The 20789-nt window shown below is 39.7% G+C and overlaps 1 protein-coding gene across 2 annotated transcripts in view; it reads left to right on the top strand.

Annotated features, from left to right (window-relative positions):
* The window catches only part of LOC126479909 (uncharacterized protein C05D11.1-like), a 131517-nt gene that overhangs the window by 64960 nt on the left and 45768 nt on the right, over positions 1–20789 (top strand). For both annotated transcript variants that reach the window (XM_050103824.1, XM_050103825.1), the window contains 6 exons: positions 2031–2300; positions 2827–3081; positions 3260–3433; positions 3632–3868; positions 18002–18182; positions 19978–20230. In XM_050103824.1, coding sequence (XP_049959781.1) covers positions 2031–2300; positions 2827–3081; positions 3260–3433; positions 3632–3868; positions 18002–18182; positions 19978–20230 — 1370 coding nt within the window. The remainder of the gene's footprint in view (positions 1–2030; positions 2301–2826; positions 3082–3259; positions 3434–3631; positions 3869–18001; positions 18183–19977; positions 20231–20789) is intronic.

Here is a 20789-nt window from a genome sequence, read left to right as displayed (position 1 = left end):
TTGGGATCTATCCTGGTTTGTTCTCTTAATCCTCACTAAGATGCAATTGAGGTGCCCCCCCCCCCCCCCCCAATTCCTGTAAATCTGTTTAAAATGTGCACTTAATCAGAGGGCTGTTTGAGATGAAGCTCATTTTCATGTAGCATGGGAAGTAGTTAAGGGAAAAAATAGTCTACACTAACTCGTGCAGCAGGTAAGTGTGCTAAGAGCTGCAGTAGTGGGAAAGCCACATTGCATCTTCTTCACCTATAGCAGTCGTCTATACTGAGAGATGCAATTGAAGACAGCAACAAATATGAAATATGTTCTGTAGTGCAGTTTTTAGTGCAAAAAAATCTCAAAGATTTAAACATTCATCATGAAATATCTGCCATATGCAGACTGAATGTGGTGATTGAAGATGTGAGTTGTTAGTATCACTTGTTTGAGAATGCAAATACAAATAAGTGGTCATGACGATAGCGTAAGTGACCAAACAAGTTGTGAAAAGGCTACAGAAAATGGATGAAAAATTTTATGAAAACGGGTTCAGGATACCTCAGCAGTGGGCGGAGATTTGTCAGTACATTTTGCAAGTGACTGTGATTAAACAATTAAGGTACCCCATGTTTAGTGCTTATTGGTTTCTCAGAACCACTAAACGAATTGAGTGACTGCTTCTATGGCATTTCCTTTTATTTTCATGTAGTAGAAGGGCTATTGAAAAGAAGTGTGACAAGATAAGCGTTTCCTAAGCTAATATGGAACAAAACACCAATAAACATTTTGGGATCATACTGCTTCATCCATAAACCAAACACTTATAAGTCAGCAAGATTATGCCTGTAGTTTTTTGGGGCACTAAAGGAATGCTGTATGTGGATTTGATGGAGTGTAAAAGGCAATAAATTCTGAAGCCTATTTTGAGACACTAAGCGAACCGAGAAGTCATTCAAAACACACAGTATTGACTTCCAGTGTAATGTTTGTAAGCAACAGTACTCAGCCAAATCTGTTCAGCAAACACAAGTATTGTTGCATCTTTTCAATTGCTATTTCCAGTGCTAAATTTATTAAATTTATACATTTTTTGACGTGGTTATTGCTTTCCAACAAATGATACAGGTGATAATATATTGGAATTCAATCGATGTACTCAGTGAAATGCTTGTCTGTTTTGGTTGACATGATTTTGAGATAGATAGTGGTAATCATCTTGAAAATATTAAATCTGCAGTTGAGGGTTGGGGGCAGGTTAGAAATGCATTGTACTTTATTCAGTTATGTGAACCCCATCCAGTCTTAAATTTGACACCGATCGAGGTGGACTCGCATACGGGAGGACGACAGTTCAATCCCGCATCTGGCCATCCTGATTTAGGTTTTCCCTGATTTCCCTAAGTCGCTCCAGGCAAATGCTGGGATGGTTTCTTCGGAAGGGAACAGCAGACTGCCTTCCCCGTCCTTCCCTAATCCAATGACCCAACCCATAAATTTGAGAAGAGATGCTAAAATAAATCACATGTCATTGAAAGACAAGGTCCAAATACAAGTTAGGCATTGTTTCTCGTGATGTTTGTGTGTGGGCAGTATTCTTAAGTGCTTTTTGGTTGGGATACAGACTTTGAATGTTTATTATACTACACGAGAGAAAACTATAAAATGCTAATGAGATCATTACAGCTGAACATGGAGGATTGTGAAATAACGATCCAGTACAAATTACTGCTCCACCTTGCAACCAGTGTTGTTTGGAACATATTAGAAGTGGCACTTAATTTGTATGCATGTCAGTTCATAATAGTGCCTTACTAATAGTAATACTTTAGTGCATACATTCTTTTGATTTCATTTTCATGTATCAGAGTTTCCAATCTTTGCCTGTTTGATGATTCTCAATTTTCGTGGACATACGTTTGATATTAAAGTTGATGGTATGTGAATTGAAATAAAATCTAGCTAGTGACTTTTTAAAATGAAATTTTACTCTTGGTGTTTAACGTGTGTAACGTTTCCTCACTCACTGTTATTTTTACATCTGACATTTGCAGGTGGGCTACTCTTTGGCAGAGAATTCTGAATCAATGTTATATCTGATCTTTGAGAATGTTCCTAATCAGAAACTGTGCTTGGTACGTGATCGTTTAATGCAAGTACTCAATGGAATAGCACGTGGTGACGAAAAAATTGATATGCGCCGCATGCGTGCAGTTATTCACAGACAAATTCTGGAATCTCTTAGTCATTTGGAGAACAGCCCTCATGACAGCATTGCATTCATGATTATCGGTGACATGTTATATGGGAACACCAAAGAAGATGTAAGTCAGTTTGGTAAACAGAAAATTAAACTGCTGTGAAACATACTTTTAATTATAGAAATAGCAATAGGTAGTAGAATACATATTAAATATTAATGAAGTAGTAGGATGCCAGCAAGGAAGCTTCAGGTTAGCAACTTTAATGGTTGGATGTCTTTGTTTTGTCTGACTAATTAAAGTGAGTTGGGTCTTTTCATTATATTTAAGAAAAATAATTTATATGTGAGGGTAGCAATGCATTTTTTGTCTTTGCTTTACTCTTAACCTCAGATCCATTTCTGCAAAGAATGTTTAAAGAAAATGACATCTGTTTAGTAACAATGAAAGCTATATGGATGCTTACAGTAGTCAGAAAAGAGCTCAGCACCATTCTTAGTTATGTATGCATGCGCCATTCTTTGTGATGCACATATGGCAGAGTATATTCTGGTGGGAACAGTGGTAGTACATGTGTATTTATCATTGCTAAAGCTGTTAAATAATCTTCAAGAAACAGTGAACTGATGTGTTGTTTTGTTTGTAATAGCTAGACCATCGCTTAAATCAAGTTGAAGATCTTCGTCAAATGGAACGAGAACCGGAAGACTTTTGGATAGGACTACTAAGGAAACACCTAGTGGAGGCACCAAGTGTAACAGTGCGCGGTGTGCCAAGTATAACTGAACAAAAACGTATGGCTGATGAGGAACGTCAGAGGGTTGAGGCCCAGAGACAGTCTTTGGGCAAGGAAGGGCTATCAGAAAAAGGGGAGAAACTCCGCCATGCTATGTTAGAGAATGAGGTAAAAATATATTTTTTCCCCCCATGTGATTTTGCAGTAGAGATGGTCATCATATTTCTAGTTCGATTACTGTAATTGTGAACAAAAAAATAAATTTAGTGACAATAAAAAGACAGCAAAGGATACAATTCATAATAAGTGTGTTACATTTATTTAAATAGGATGTATTACTTTCCAGAAACCACCTCCAGAAGAGATGCTGACATCAGTGCCAATTCCTAGTATAGCGTCCATAAATTTTCATCCTATTAAGCGATACACAACTGATTCATCAGAACAGCACCCTAAATTCGACCTTTCTGGTGTGCCAGTACAGATGCATCTTGATGATATTCATACAAATTTTATCTATGTAAGTTATCAGGTGTTGTGTATTTGCCTTATCATTATCGTAATTTATAAATGTGAATAACTCTAAGGTAAAGGACAGATAATAGTCTGCAAAATGCGAACTCTCTTCTTATTGCAATGTAAGTTTATAACCACTTGATGTATAATAAAATCACATTGATGTTTACTTGTAAGTGACAGAGTCTGATCACTTTCTTAGATGTTTGTGCTGATGGATACTTCAGTCATTGATCAGAATCTCAGACCATATCTTCCACTATTGTTGGATTCTCTTCTGGAACTACCTATACAGCGGGGTGATAAATTAGTTCCATACGAAGAAGTAGTTGCTGAATTGGAGGAGGATACAGTCGGAAGCAGTACTCGCATAGGGCTGGAATCTGGATCGAGGTTTCAGTGTGGCCCTTATTCACATACAGCTTTACTTACATTACAAGTAAGTTACCTGTTGAGTGTTTATCTACAGTTAAAATATAAGTACATTTTAATTGTTGGTAGTTCATAAACCTTTCAGTTGCTTTGAATGTAGTTTACTTATGCATTAGTGTTGAATGTTAAACATTGTCAGAGATATTGTGATTATTAGAGTAGAAGATAAAACAATCTGTTGTTAAAGTTCTACTCTGGGAAGTATGTATTCTTTCCATAATTTATGCTCATTTTCAAATAAATAGATTTAAGGAAATTTGGAACATTCCAAACTGCAAGTGCTCGCATTTAACATTTGGGAAACCATGTGAGGCAGTTGGTCATTTATACATATCATTGTGTCTCCCATTTATGTTGTGATGGTTTGTCACATTTACTTCAGCTCACTGTGGCATTGGTGGCTCTATATAAATTCATTAACTTTCAATAACAGCTTGAGAGTAATTTTAAATGTTAGTGCTTAATTTTGCCCATTCTTCACACACATGACTTTCTTAAAGATTGGCTAGACAAATTGCGAACTTGCTGCATGTTAGCATTTCATAACAAACAGTTATTTTCCCTTAAATGTGAAGATGTTGCAGTTAAGTGCATATTCTTATATGTTGTGGATGAAACAATGTTTTTCGGGCTGGGCAAGATAATCTCATAATCAGTGGCAACATTTTTCCAGTATTAGGCTTGTTAGGTGTAAAGATTAGAACAAATAAGATTTTCCAAGAATTAGAAGCAAAATTTTTGATTTGCGTGCACTATCCACTACTTCATTGGTAGCAATACTTCTATGTGTATAGGATGGACGCTGACACACACACACACACACACACACACACACACACACACACACACACACACACACTCTTTTATCTCAAGTGCTGAGGACTAACTGTGGCTAGTAGCAGACTTGGGTCAGTTGGCAAAGAAATGGAACAGGGAGGGAGGGGGGTTAAGAAAGATTATGGTGGTGTGGAACATGATGTGTGAAGGGGAGGTTGAGGGTATGAGGACCATGGAAGGGGACATTTAGAAGGTAGGCTGATGCAAAGCATTGTGGGAAAACGGAGGACCCACAAAAGAAGAAAGAGATGTATAAATATAAAATGGGTGACATTGTTTTTAATAGATAAGTAACAGTGGACAGTGAGAGGTTGATTTAAGATTGGAAGGTGGAATGAGATAGGAGCAGGAAGTGGCTCCAATACAGATAGTAATGTATCTTGGGACAAGAGGGATTATAAGATAATGAACTGTAGTGGAGACAGTTCCTACCTGCATTGTTCAAGAAAAGCAGTTGAACTGACCAAACAATGGAAACTCCATGTAGGAATATCAAAAAGTAGCAAAAGATAGATTGCTACTTATTGTAAAGTTAGGGTAAGTTGAATTCATCAGTGAGACAGAGGAGAACACCCACGTAAATGACTTGCGGAGCTGAAGAAAATGTTTTTTAAGTTGTGGAAGAATTGGGATAGGGTATCTCACGCTGTATCCATATTGCGTCTGTTGGGGGGCCTCATCCAAGATGTGGAGGCGGCCTTGCCTGCGGCTATCGAGCGTACGGAGTGCAGTCATGCGCAAGTAGTTGCTCACGTCGGCACCAGTGATACCTGTCGCTTGGGTTCTGAGGTGATCCTCAGTTCGTACAGGCGGCTGGCGGATTTGGTGAAGACTGCTGACCTCGCATGCGGGGTGCAAGCAGAGCTCTCTATTTTGCAGCATCGTTCCCAGAGTGGATCGGGGTCCTTTGGTTTGGAGCCGAGTGGAGGGTCTCAACCAGGGGCTTCGTCGACTCATGACGGTCTTGGCTGCAGATTTCTAGACTTTCGCTATTGGCTGGGGAATTGTAGGATGCCCCTAGATAGGTCAGGGGTGCACTACACAAAGGAAGCGGCCACTCGGGTAGCAGAGTACTTGTGGCGTGCACATGGGAGTTTTTTAGGCTAGGCAGTAGTGCGAGGTGTCCTGATGAACACTCACCAATCGACGTGCAGACAGGGAAATCAGGACGCGCTCAGTGTAAAGACACTTCAGCTATCAAGATATTAGCAGTAAATTTTCATAGTGTTCGGAATAAAATTCCTGAATTTAATGCCCTCCAGGAAGAGTGTGGCGCGCAAATTATTCTCGGGACTGAGACCTGGCTGAACCCTGAGATAGGAAGTTCTGAAATATTTAGTGAGGATTGGAAACTGTGTTGGAAAGACAGATTAGACACCGTAGGAGGTGGTGTGTTCATTGCAGTTGACAAAAATATTGTGTCTACTGAGGTTGAAGTAGAGTGTGATTGTGAAGTTATCTGGACACGTTTAACAGCGCTAGGGGAAATAAAGTTAATTGTTGGGTGTTATTACCAGCCATCAGGTTCCACCGTGACAGTTCTAGAATCATTCAAAGGGAGTCTACATTCTGTATCGCAGAAGTACCCGGATCATGCTATATTAGTCAGAGGCGACTTCAACCTACCAAGTATAGGCTGGGATGTCTATGGATTCATTACAGGTGGTACTGACAAGCCGTCGTGTAAATTGCTTTTGAACACATTATCTGAAAACTATCTTGAGCAGCTAATTCGACAGCCAACGCGTAATGGAAATATTTTAGATCTGGTAGCCACGAACAGACCAGACCTCATCGATGGTGCCAGTGTTGAGACAGGGATTAGTGATCATGATGTTGTCATTACGACTATGGTACGAAAGTTGAAAAATCGGTCAAGAAGGCTAGGAGAGTATTCTTACTAGAAAGAGCAGATAAGCAGTTGTTAAAAGAGCAGATAAGCAGTTGTTACCATCCCACTTAGTAAATGAATCGACTTCATTTACTTCCGGTACGATGGACGTGGAAGAATTATGGGCAAATTTTAAACACATTGTAAATCACGCATTGGACAAGTATGTGCCGAAAAAGTGGGTTACGGACCGAAAAGACCCACCGTGGTTTAACAGCGCAATTCGGAGAATACTCAGGAGCAAAGGCAGTTGCACTCGTGGTACATGAAAGATTGGGAGAATGAGGACAGGCAAAAGTTAGTAGAGATTCATGCTGCTGTAAAAAGAGCGATGCACGAAGCATTCAACTACTACCACAGTCATGCCTTAGCAAAAGATCTTGCTGAAAACCCAAGGAAATTCTGGTCTTACGTAAAATCGGTAAGCGGGTTGAAGGCTTCCATCCATTCTCTCACTGATCAGTCTGGCCTGGCAACGGAAGGCAGCAAAACGAAAGCTGAAATTTTAAATTTAGCATTTGAGAAATCTTTCACGCAGGAGGATCGTACAAACGTAGTGCCGTTTGAGTCTTGTACAGATTCACGTATGGAGGGCATAGTGATAGACATCCCTGGGGTTGTGAAGCAGCTGAATTGGTTGAAAATAAATAAATCGCCAGGTCCTGATGGGATTCCAATTCGGTTTTACAGAGAGTACTCTACTGCACTGGCTCCTTACCTAGCTTGCATTTATTGCGAATCTCTTGCCCAACGTAAAGTCCCGAGTGACTGGAAAAAAGTGCAGGTGACACCTGTACATAAGAAGAGTAGAAGGACGGATCCTCAGAATTACAGACCAATATCCTTAACATCGGTTTGTTGCAGGATTCTTGAACATATTCTCAGTTCGAATATAATGAATTTCCTTGAGACAGAGAAGTTGCTGTCCATGCATCAGCACGGCTTTAGAAAGCATCGCTCCTGCGAAACGCAACTTGCACTTTTTTCCACATGGTATCTTGCGAACCATGGATGAAGGGTATCAGACGGATGGCATATTCCTTGACTTCTGGAGAAGCGTTTGACTCTGTGGCAAACTGCAGACTCCTAACTAAGGTATGAGCATATGGGATTGGTTGCCAAATATGTGAGTGGCTCGAAGACTTATTAAGTAATAGAACCCAGTATGTTGTCCTCGATGGTGAGTATTCATCGGAGGTGAGGGTATCATCTGGAGTGCCCCAGGGAAGTGCGATAGGTCCGCTATTGTTTTCTATCTACATAAATGATCATTTGGATAGGGTGGATAGCAATGTGCGGCTGTTTGCTGATGATGCTATGGTGTACAGGAAGGTGTCGTTGTTGAGTGACTGTAGGAAGATACAAGATGACTTGGACAGGATTTGTGATTGGTGTAAAGAATGGCAGCTAACTCTAAATATAGATAAATGTAAATTAATGCAGATGAATAGGAAAAAGAATCCCGTAATGTTTGAATACTCCATTAGTAGTGTAGCGCTTGACACAGTCACGTCGATTAAATATTTGGGCGTAACATTGCAGAGCAATATGAAGTGGGACAAGCATGTAATGGCAGTTGTGGGGAAACCAGTAAATGTGTAAAAGTTGGAAAAATTCGTACCGTATCTCCTGCCACTGCCAAACTCTACACTGCATGATGGCTGATGGAGTAACTAGGTTTGTACAGATAAAGGTATCTTGAACAATCACAATGATTTCCAGGCTGTCTCTACAGCGCATGTGCAGTTTTGTGATTGTTGTAATCATTGTCACACCACTGTTGAACCATATTTAGTGTGTTTGTCTTTTGGCCGCTTGTAGCACTAGTTGTGACACCTTCATTCAGTTTGCGTTGCTCAAATGTTTTTTTGTTTAAACAGAGAGCGAATTACATATATTCTCATGCTGAGCAATGCATGTTTCAAGGATTTATTCTCGAAACACACTGTGCTAAGCATGAAAAAAATATGTAACTGATGCAGTGTTTCATTATTTAAATAATGAATGACAGCTGCAGGCATTCCATCAATAATTACGTATGAAATTGAGTCAAATGTTTCTCCTTCCCAATTATCAGTCCCATTATATCAGTGGTTTTTATTAGATAATAAACCATTGTTAGATAATAAACAAGTCCCTACCATGAGTGTTTTGATGCCTATTATGTGCACTTACATAAAGTGCAAAAATTCAAGGGGTTGTGCTATACATAACTTTTACAGCGCTTAAAACATTATTTCCATTTTACATTTTCCTGTATTTTACACCATGTTTTTGAAGTCCCTTGCAAAGTGTAAAAGCAGGGTTTCATTGTGGGTGGTTGGTAAAAGCAGATCTCATGAAGGGATAGTTGAGAGAAAAAAAACAAGCAAAGCAAATGTCATCTGACCTTCATAAGACGAATCCAAAATAAGTCTGAATCAGCAATATCGTACATAAAAATTTCTGTACGGCATATAACTTACTTTCAAAGAGCATTATGGAGTGCATGTTTTGAATATCACCATCGAATATCACCATCTCAGAGCTGTGATAGGTCACAAATAATGTGCTAGCAAACACACAAGTAGCTGTCAGACGTAGTTTGGGGGTAACACTGTTTGGCAATAATAATAATAATCACAATAATCACCACTGCCCTGTTGGAAGTATCTGGAGACCCCCAAAAACATATGTTTTTCATATTAGGTGCATTGTGCTGCCACCTACTGCCAGGTACTACATATCATTGACCTCAGTAGTCATTAGACATCGTGAGAGAGCAGAAAGGAGGGATCTGCAGAACTGAACGTTCTTCAAATGTTGGTCAAGTGATTGGGTGTCACTTGGTGTCATGCGTCTGTACTTGAGATTTCACACTCCTAAACATCCCTAGGTCCACTATTTCTGAAGTGATAGTGAAGTGGAAATGTGAAGGGACAGTTACAGCACAAAAGTATACAGGCCAACCTCATCTGTTGACTGACGGAGACCACAGACAGTTGACGAGGCTCGTAATGTGTAATAGGCAGACATCTACCCAGACCACCACACAGGAATTCCAAACTGCATCAGGATCCACTGTAAGTACTATGACAATTAGGCGGGAGGTGAGAAAACTCGGATTTCATGGCCGAGCGGCTGCTCATAAGCCACACATCATGCTGGTAAATCCCAAACGACACCTCGCTTGGTGTAAGGAGCATAAACATTGGATGATTGACCGGTGTAAAATCGTTTTGTGGAGTGACAAATCATGGTACACAATGTGGTGATCCGAAGGCAGGGTGTGGGTATGGCGAATGCCCGGTGAACGTCGTCTACCAGCGTGTGTAGTGCCAACAGTAAAATTCGGAGGTGGTGGTGTAATGGTGTGGTCATGTTTTTCATGGAGGGGGCTTGCACTCCTTGCTGTTTTGCTTGGCACTGTCACAGCACAGGCCTACATTGATGTTTTAAGCACCTTCTTGCTTCCCACTATTGAAAAGCAATTCGGGGATGGCGATTGAATCTTTCAACATGATTGAGCACCTGTTCATAATGCATGGCCTGTGGTGGAGTGGTTACACGATAATAACATCCCTGTAATGGACTGGCCTGCACAGAGTCCTGACCTCAATCCTGTAGAGCTTTGGGATGTTTTGGAATGCCGACTTCATGCCAGGCCTCACCGACCAACATCGATACCTCTTGCAGTGCAGCACTCCATGAAGAATGGGCTGCTGTTCCCTCCAGCACCTGATTGAACATATGCCTGCGATAGTGGAATTTGAACATATGCCTGCGAGAGTGTAAGCTGTCATCGAGGCTAAGGGCGAGCCAACACCATATTGAATTCCAGCATTACTGCTGGAGGGCACCAAGAACTTGTGAGTCATTTTCAGCCAGGTGTCTGGATACTTCTGATCTCATAGTGTAGTTCAGCTGGTCCTAACTTGACAGTAGGATTATAGAAGCACCCTTCCTTGTACACTGAACATAGTTCCTAACAGCACAAGCTTGACTCGACACTGTGCCTTTTTAACCGCCCATAAACCTGTCCACCATCAACTGCCACTGTCCTCAATGTGTTAATGTGTTTATAAGGTAGTTGAAGCTTGGCTCAAAGAAGTTAACCGAGTGAGGTGGTGCAGTGGTTAGCACACTGGACTCGCATTCGGGAGGACGACGGTTCAATCCCGCGTCCAGCCATCCTGATTTAGGTTTTCCGTGATTTCCCTAAATCGCTCCAGGCAAATGCCGGGATGGTTCCTCTGAAAGGGCACGGCCGACTTCCTTCCCTAATATGATGAGACCGATGACCTCGCTGTTTGGTCTCTTTCCCCAAAACCAACCAACCAACCAAAGAAGTTACATTTGCCCAAATAGCAGTGAAGGCTGTTGGGTTTAAAATTTAGATAATGCCAAAGGTTATGCAGATATCACTTTCATGTGACCCCTGTCATGATTACATCTTCCAGATAGTTCACACTATTGTATGCGCTGTACAAGATACCTTTGAAAAATAGCGAAAACAGTTATGACCCCAAACAGTAATGACACATTCGAAAATTTGTCACATCCACCTTCAACAGACAACTGTAGGTATGCAGGTTGGTTTAGAAAAGCAGTGGCTCTCGGCCAGCTTTGTCAGCGATTCATCTAGATTAAGATAGACATTTGATTTGAGTTCATGGTGTTGTTAGTTCCCATACAGCCTAATCAAGCCAGGAAATGAGAGAGCTACGAAATTAAAATTTAGAAACAGAATGTGAGAGGAAAATAAATATAATACTCATCTGATGTAATTTGTGATCATTTGTCAGCCACTGTAAGTTAGGACTTACATCATAGATGTAGAAGACCATAAAGAAATGATAGGGTGTACAGTGAGCATAGATTTGCATGCTAGTGGTCAGCCAAATCACCTGGGATGTGCCATTTTATCTGATCATTTCACCTGCTCATAATGAATCTCTGTTCTTGTAGATCAGTACTTTGCCTTCTTGCCCACAATGTACCTTCCTATATTTTCTTCTTCTTGCTCTCTTGCCCTTAATCATTTAGTGCTCTGCTTGTCACTGTCAGTGCTAATTCCATCATCTGCAATGCCTGTGTTCATGCTACAGTTGGCACCACTTGTCACAATGCCAGGCTAACTTTGCTTTGAAATGAAGTGAAATGCAGTCCTTTCAGTATGTAGATCTCCATGTCTTAAGATAAGGAATACCTCTGTGCTATCCTTCACATCTTGTGGAATGGCCACTGCTGTACCCTGCCAAAGCAGTAACAAGTTGTGGAGCATGCTGTCAATATAATATTGCTGATTTCAGTATCTTCTTCACAATCTGTGACACCTTCTTGCGCCCTCTTCTTCCACAAAATGAGTTATTTTTCCTTGACTGTGTTGATAGGGAACTCTTCCTACAACATATCATAGGTTTTACAACCCCTGTTATTCACTTCTACATTGGTCTTTGCCTTCAGTCTACCCCTCTTTCTCCTAGTCCACCACACCGATTTCACACTCCCTTGTAAAGTGGATTCCAAAACTTTTTTCTTCATATTTCTCTTACTGTGAATTCTCCCCTCCCTCCCCCCCTTTAGGTGTGTACCACCTCCTCTGCAACCACCCACCTAATTGTTTCACATTGACACAATATTGTGTAACTCCTTCCCAACCTGATTCTCACTTTGCTCAGCATTTTCCTGCCACCAACAAACGTCTAGGACAGAAATCACCGCAGTTGGATCATGGCATCAGTGGGTCTCTCTTTCCCATACTACACAACACACTTATTTGCTGGGTGGTAACCTGTAAGCATATAAATGCAGGTATAACATGTTCTGGATTTGCTGTCAGCTTATATTGAACTTCATATTTGTCAAAGATTGGAGATTTAGCATTGCATATTGAACCATGGACCTTGCCATCGGTGGGGTGACTTGTGTTGCCCCAGTGATATGGATAGAATTACTGTAGGTACAACCACAACAAAGAGGTTTCTGTTGAGAGGCCAGACAAATGTGTGGTTCCTGAGAAGGGGCAGCAGCCTTTTCAGCAGTTTCAGGGGCGATGGTCTGGAAGATTGACTGATCCGGCCTTGTAACATCAACCAAAATGGCTTTGCTGTGTTGGTACTGTGAAAAGCTGAAAGCAAAGGGTAACTACAGCTGTAACGTTTCCCAAGGACATGCAGCTCTACTGTATGGTTAAATGATGATGGCTTTGTCCTGGGTAAAATATTGTGGAGGTAATGTAGTCCCCCAATTTGGATCAGGAAACAAAACTGTCATTGTGTGACTTGGAGTATGGAATGTTAGATCCCTTAATCAGGCAGGTGAGTTAGAGAATTTAAAAAGGGGAATAGATGGGTTGCAGTTAGATGTAGTGGGAATTAGTGTGACTCAGTGTCTGGAGGAAGAGGACTTCTGGTCAGGTCAATACAGGGTTATAAATACAAAAGTCAAATAGGCGTAATGCAGAAATGGGTATAGGGAAGAAGAAAATAGGAATGCAGATAAGCTATTACGAAGTTGGTTTTGACTCCACAACCGTAAACCCATGTTCCGTCACCAGTTACGACCCTTTTGAGCAAATCAGGATCATCATTGATGTCATTCAAGAGCTCCTGGGCGATGGTCATGCAATGGTTCTCTGATCAAAATTGAGAAGTTTTGGAGCAAACTTCGCTGACACATGTCTTGTGCCCAAAACATCCGAAAAAATTGCATGACATGAGCCGACTGATATGCCAACATCCTCAGCAACTTCTCTTTTGGTAATTTGACTATTTTCCAAAACAATGTTCTTCACAGCTTCAACATTGTCATCTGTTGTTGATGTGTTGGGGCGTCCGGGGTGAGGTTTGTCATCGGCATCTTCTCAACCATCTTGGAAGAGCTTGTACCACATGTCAACATTTTATTTTCGTGGAGCAGGCTCACCACATGCCACTGTCAACATTTCAAGTGTTTTAGAGCACTTGATTCCTTTTTTCACACAAAATTTGATGCAAATTCTTTGCTCTATTCTTTATAATAATCGAAATTTGCCGAGCACACTAAAACACGTCTAAGCTTTCTATCTGCCAAAAACAAATGAAGTATGCTGTACACTTGAAACTGAACATTTGTCGAGACATGCGTACCAACATAACAAAAGAAAATGATCAATAATCGAAAGTACATTTATTGTGCAATTTGAAAAGTTTCTTTACATTTTGAACAGCCCTCGTATAAGGAAATTTTATATGTGGAAGTGACCTGTAGATACTGGAAGGTTTCAAATTGATTATAAATCAGTCAGACAGAGATTTAGGAACCAGCTATTAAATTGTAAGACATTTCCAGGGACGGATGAGGACTCTGATCACAATTTATTGGTTATGAACTGTAGATTAAAACTGAATAAATTGGAAAAAGGTAGGAAATTAAGGAAGTGGGACCCGGATGATGAGTTGAAAGAAGCAGAGGTTGCTGAGAGTTTCAGAGGAAGTGATAGGTAACTGTTGACTAGAGCCAGAGAAAGGAATACAGTAGACAGATGGGTAGCTTTAAGACTTGAAATAGTGAATGCAGCAGAGTCTCAAATATGTGAAAAGACAAGACCCAGTAGAAATCATTGGATAACATAAGACTGATGAAAGGAGAAAATATAAAAATGCAGAAATAAAGCAGTTGAAAGGGAATACAAATGTTTAAAAATGAGATTGATGGGAAGTGCAAAATGGCTAAGCAGGAATGACTAGAGGGCAAATGTAAGAATTTAGAATCATATTTCACTAGGGGAAAGACAGAAACTGCCTGCAGGCAATTAAAGAGGCGTTTGGGGAAAACAGAAGCAGCTGTATGAATATCAAGAGCTCAAATGGAAAACCAGTCCTCAGCAAAGAAGGGAAAGCTGAAAGTTGGAAGGAGTACATAGAGGGTCTGTACAAAGGAGATAAACTTGAAGGTAATGTTAAAATCAAAGTGGATGTAGATGAAGATGAGGTGGGAGATATAATATTGCATGAAGAATTTGACAGAGCAGTGAAAGACCTCCTAAGATGTAACAAGGCCCCAGAAGTAGACGATATTCCGTTAGAACTACCGATAGCCTTGGGAGAGCCAGCCATGACAAATCTCTTCTTTCCAATTCTAAAGAAAACAGTTGCTGGCAGGTGTGAAAATTATTGAACTGCAAGTCGTGGTTGCAAAATACTAACACGAATTCTTTACAGAAGAATGGAAAAACTGGTATAAGATGACCTCAGGGAGATCAGTTTAAATTTCAGAGAAATGTAAGAACACAAGAGGTAATACTGACCCTATCACTCATCTTGAAAATATAATAAGGAAAGGCAAATCTACATTTGTAGCATTTTTAGACTTGGAGAAATCTTTTGAAAATGATGACTGGAATACTGTCTTTGAAGTTCTGAATGTAGCATTGTTAAAATACTGGGAGTGAAAGGCTATTTACAGCTTAACCAGACGATAGTTATAAGAGCTGGGGCATAAAAGACAAGCAGTGGCTGAGAAGGGAGTGAGACAAGGTTGTAGCCCATTCCTATGTTGTTCACTCTACCCTTTGATAAAACAGTAAAGGAAACCAAAGAAAAATTTTGAATAGGAATTAAAGTTCAGGCAGAAGAAATAAAAACTTTGAGGTTTGCCGATGATGTGATTCAGTCAAAAGACAGCAAAAGACTTGAAGGAACAGTTGAACAGAATGGACAGTGTCTTGAAAAAGAAAAAGGTGAACATCAACAGAGGGAAAACAAGGGTAATGGAATGTTGTCAAATTATATCAGGTGATGCTGAGAGAGTTATGCTAGGTAATGAGACACTTAATGTAGAAGATGAGTTTTGCTAGTAGGGCAGCAAAATAACTGGTATTGGCCAAAGTAGAGAGGATATAAAATGTAGACTGGCAATGGCAAGAAAGCAATTTCTGAAGAAGAAAAATTTGTTATCACATATAGATTTAAGTGTTAGGAAGTGTTTTCTGAAGGTATTTGTCTGAATTGTTGCCATGTATGGAAATGAAACGTAACTAATAAATGTAGATGAAAGGAGAATAGAAGCTTTCGAAATGTGGTGCTACAGAAGACTACTGAAGATTAGATGGGTTGATCGCATAACTAATGAGGAATTATTGAATAGCACTTGGGAGACAAGAAGTATGTGACACAATTTGATTAAAAGAAGGGATTGGTTGATAGGACACATTCTGAGACATCAAGGGTTCACCAATTTAGTGTTTGAGGGAAATGTGAGGGGTAAAAATCATAGAGGGAGAGAAGAGTACAGTAAGCAGATTCAGAAGGATGTAGCTTCCAGTGGTTTTTTAGAGATGAAGAGACTTGGATAGGATAGTATAGCGTGGAGGGCTGCATGAACCAGTCTTTGGACTGAAGACAACATCAACAATAGCCGGCCGCTGGTGGCCGAGCGGTTCTGGCACTACAGTCTGGAACCGCGCGACCGCTCCGGTCTCAGGTTCGAATCCTGCCTCGGACACGGATGTGTGTGTTGTCCTTAGGTTAGTTAGGTTTAATTAGTTCTGAGTTCTAGGCGACAGATGACCTCAGAAGTTAAGTCGCATAGTGCTCAGAGCCATTTGAACATCAACAATGACAACAACAACAATTTTGAATATTGCACCAAAAGCTTAGTAAATTATCGTAATACTACACTTTTACTTAACGTGGAGAACAGTGAAATCAGTGTGTTGATCGGCCTGTCACAAGAAGTTTGAAATTTATTCAAGGCGTCAAAAATTTGTTCTCTACTGTCTCTTACAAAATTTACAGCATGTGCTAAATCCATATTTTGAAACCTCTTCTCCGTCATTTGTGTTGCCAGTTTTCTACTAAGCTTGTTCCCTTTCACCTCAGTGTGTAACTTCTACTCTGACAATAGTGTTTCACTGTTTGCACTGGTACCTGTGGCATAAAATTTATATTGATCTTGTAACTACAGCCTCACAATTTAAAAATTTCGTATTTAATTTATACCTAACTTGTAGCTCGTTTTGTCTGTAGCTGTTTTGTTTGAATTTCTCTGGATTCTTTACCACTGTGCAGTGAAAAAAAGTCACTTCACGTCTGTGATCAGTGATTTGTTTGACACGTTTTGTGTGTGCATTGGAAACTCTTGATTCTTCATGCTGTCTCTGAACTACAAATGATAGATCTAAATGCTCATTGCAATCTTATGGTTATGAGTTGTAAACAAATGAATTGTTTTACTGCACAACATTTGGTGATCTCAAATTCCAAATTGTCCACTGGAATGACTGCATCACATGTCAGAAAGATTGAATCGTGCACTGCTATGATAAAATGCATTGCATCAATCGTGCCGCACAGAACCACCTGTGAACAACTGCGTTGCATAATCAGTGCCCACCATGACAGAGACATACAGAATTGTGGAAGCATTGAAGTTATCAATGTGATTCTTAGTCCACTAGGGGTGAAACTCCCAAGCTTCTGGTCAGATAATCCAGAAATATGGTTCACCCAAATCGAGAACCACTTTGTCTTGAGCCACATTACCTCGGATGAAACTAAATATAGTGATCTGGTGGCTATATTTAATGAGCTAATGGCTATGGAAGTACAAGACACCCTAGCTTCGCTGCCAAGCACTGAAAAATGTGTGTATATGAAGCATGTATTCATAATGCACTTGTGGCCAGCAGAAGCTAAGCAACTTGAAAAATTGCTCCACACTGAAGATCCTGGTGACTGCACACCATCTCAACTACTGTGTTATCTTTGCATGCTCGCAGACAATACGATTAATGACGAGATTCCTTGCTTGCCTGTGGATGTACGGAAAATACTCACAGTTTGCACTGGTGACCTTGATGCTCTCGCTCAGACTTCTGACTGAATAGGCGTTGTGAATGTCTGCTACATTTCGTGCTTGCAATGTAAACTCTTGATTCTTTGTGCTACCTCTGCATTACAAACAAATGATAAGATATAGATGCTCCTTGCAGTCTACGATTGTTTTAATTAATTGCTTATGTTGTGTTGAACAAATAAAATGCAATTATGCTCTACACCTCCTGACTCTCAATACCACTGTCCTGATTTTCATCTGGAAGTTCTATTGTGCTACACTTTTGGTACTTCAGACTCACCTCAGAGTTTTTATGAGCTGATCCCCTGCTCTGGCTTTCCTCTGAATCAAAGTTCAGCTGACTCAGTACTAAACAAGATATTTGTTAACAGTTACTCTTCAGAATTTGAATGTGGAAATTTGTTACAAAATTTTGTGAACATAAGCTTGATCCATAGGAAGATAGCATATTAAAAGCATTTTAGTGACACATTTTCGATAAATAAGGTAATTTCAATAGGGAAAACACTTTAAATTGATTGAGTAGATCATTAATCTTTACTATGGTTGATGGTGATGATAGTTATGCAATATATGAAGTGACTATTGTTCCAGCTTGAGCCTGAAAAATATGAACGCTGTATTGTTTGGATACGAGAACTCCTGTATCAAACCAAATTTGTGTCAGAACGGCTTCGTGTCATTGCTTCGAAAATTGCAAATGATGTAGCACAAGCTAAGAGGCAAGGAAACAGTGTCACAAAGGATCTAATGAGGGGTTTGTGCTTCAGTAAAGGTAGGTTCCTTTATGTTATCTTTTTACATGCTTTTACAGTTGTGCAAGCTACACAGATTAACTGTATTTTACAGATAATATACATTGTAGTACATTTCATCATATTTAATAATCCTCTGTACCAAATTGTGTGTTAACAGTTTCTAAAATGTCAGGAGGGTTATTTGAATTAGAAATGTAAATGGGTAATTTGAAATGGTACTATTCTTATAGTTGGAAAAAAGTTGAAGTATGAAGTACCAGTATGTTACTTTAGAAACCTGACTGTGAATCCACTGGCTCGAGTTGCAAACTTTTTGGTCTTTCTTTACATTGCTATTATTGTAGAGTGCATTTAAGAATGAATAAGTCAAACATATCTAGAAAAGGGCAGAGTAGAACTTATACTTAAGATAGTGTAATTATTAATATTGTTGGCAATAGAAGCAACAGCTTTAGAAGCAACTTAGATCAATGAATCATAGTCAAACTTTAAATGTGAAGAAGTGAAGTGCTCAGAATGATTGTGGTTTTTGCTGTAGGAAGTCCATCAAATTTAATGTGTAGATCAGGTATGATTCCTGGGAAGGATTAACATTTCACGTTATGTGTTGCCGTACTCCTCTGTGTGAATGCAGTTTGTATGATGATGTTGCAGTTAATACAGATAACCTTCCTTGCTTCCAGTGCAGTTCATTTCACTGCCAGACCATAGAGAGGCACTTAGCCTGTTTTAAATTTTACACGTAGTCTGCAGTCTGCCATTGTATTTTTATATGGTTAACAAGCAATGTAAATTATTGCAGATACAATAAGTTGAAAGGAGGAGGCATTGCCATACCACAAACACACACATATACTGTCTGTCATGATTGAGTGCAGCTATTCTGGACTGACCATGCATGTTTGAAGTAACAACATACATACCTGCCTTCAACCAGTTTTCCTGGATTGTTGAGAAGAAATAAGGGAGGCTTGTTTTTACAGATTAGTCTGCAATGACTTCTCATTCATTCTTAGTGTGCCTCTACTTAAGTGAAGAAAGTGAACCACATTCTTTTCCCACACTCCTTACTGTTATTGAATGAATGTCAGTGGGTGAATGTGATCTTCACACACAATAAAACTGGGACACCCACATCTGTTTCTCGTCTGGTGAAAATAAGATGTTCCTTTTTAGATTGAAATTAGTCATGGATGTGTTGATGTAACTCCCAACTGCACAATCTTCTGTGTTATCCATTGATTATAAATTTTCATTACTTGAAAAATCTCGCCTAAGAACTTGGAGACAGCCATCATTCAGTCCTGAGAGTACCCTGTATCTGTTGGTAGGTGCAGTGGGCACTGTCTTCAGTCATTCTGCAAGCACAACACATTTTATTTGATTGCAACTGTTTTGGGGTCCTGGACAAGATTTTATCTTAAAAGAGAATTGACTTGTTTGTTCCTGTTCAGGACTTTGTTGATAAAATTAGACTGCTGCTATGGTAGGAGTAAAATCTCCATGTATGAAATTCCACCTATCAGCACTCAACCCCACTTTTAGATTGTAATAAAGTATAGGAATGCCGATTCTGACGCAATACTGCACTGAAAACTACTTTGGATACAGTCTTTCATAGAATTGTGACAGGAAACAAACCTTAGAGTAATCCTTGTGCCAACATACTTTTTGTCTAACTTGTTAATACACCTTTGTATTTTTTAGTGCCAAATTATGTCACTGCAAGTATATTTTATATCTCCTAATACAAGGAACATTGTTCTGTATTTGATATGTGGGAACTCGTAGATATTGTTATCTGTTTTGCAGAAAGTAATCACTATTCTGCTGGGATGATAAGGCAGCACAAATTCCTTACATCCTTGATTGAAAAACTGGATTCAAGAGAAAAATGTAGTGAGGTAATAAATGAGATGGAAAAAGCTAGACAGTTGCTCACAGATCCAGGCAACATGGTAGTCCATTTGTCAACGAATGTGGATCAGCTCGTCACAAAATACCCCGATCCAGTAAAACCATGGGAGAAACTACTACCTGAGGATAAAACTCCAGCAAAGAAGCAGTATGTATTCTTTTCTATTGTAATTACATGTTAAGTTTGTTTTGTGGCATCTGTATGGAATGGTGAGTTTCTCAGAGCATTTTGAAGCACTTCTATCAGGACAATTTGGCCGTAGTTGGACAAAGAAAGATAACTTTCTCCTTATGGGAAAGGGGGGGGGGGGGCTACCTCATACTTGTGCCAGAGTGTTTATGAATATCTCAATAGCAGGCATGTCCTGTTATGGATTAAAGTTATTGAGAAGAATGGGTTAATAAACATGATGTGGTTAATGTTGAGGAGAAGAGTGGATCAGCACTCTGGTTCCATAACATTCTGTGTTGTTAGTGTTGGCGTTAGTGGTAGGATTCCCATCCATTTGTCTCGATTTCATGTCCCTTGACAAATGACAGTTGAATATTTTCCCCAGCAGTATTCCGAGCATTAAAAAAAAGATGTAAGTGTGGTTGAAATTATGTATAGGTTAACAAAATAGAAGCCATAAAATCAAGAAAATTGTGATATTGGCTGTAAAACAGCAATTACACGAGTTGGAAAGTGATGGGCTTGGACATGGAAT

This window comes from Schistocerca serialis, chromosome 1, assembly GCF_023864345.2.
Source record: "Schistocerca serialis cubense isolate TAMUIC-IGC-003099 chromosome 1, iqSchSeri2.2, whole genome shotgun sequence".
In the NCBI taxonomy this organism is placed as follows: Eukaryota; Metazoa; Arthropoda; class Insecta; order Orthoptera; family Acrididae; genus Schistocerca; species Schistocerca serialis.
Note: the sequence above shows the minus strand (reverse complement) of the source record. Positions and strands in the feature narration are given on the sequence as shown.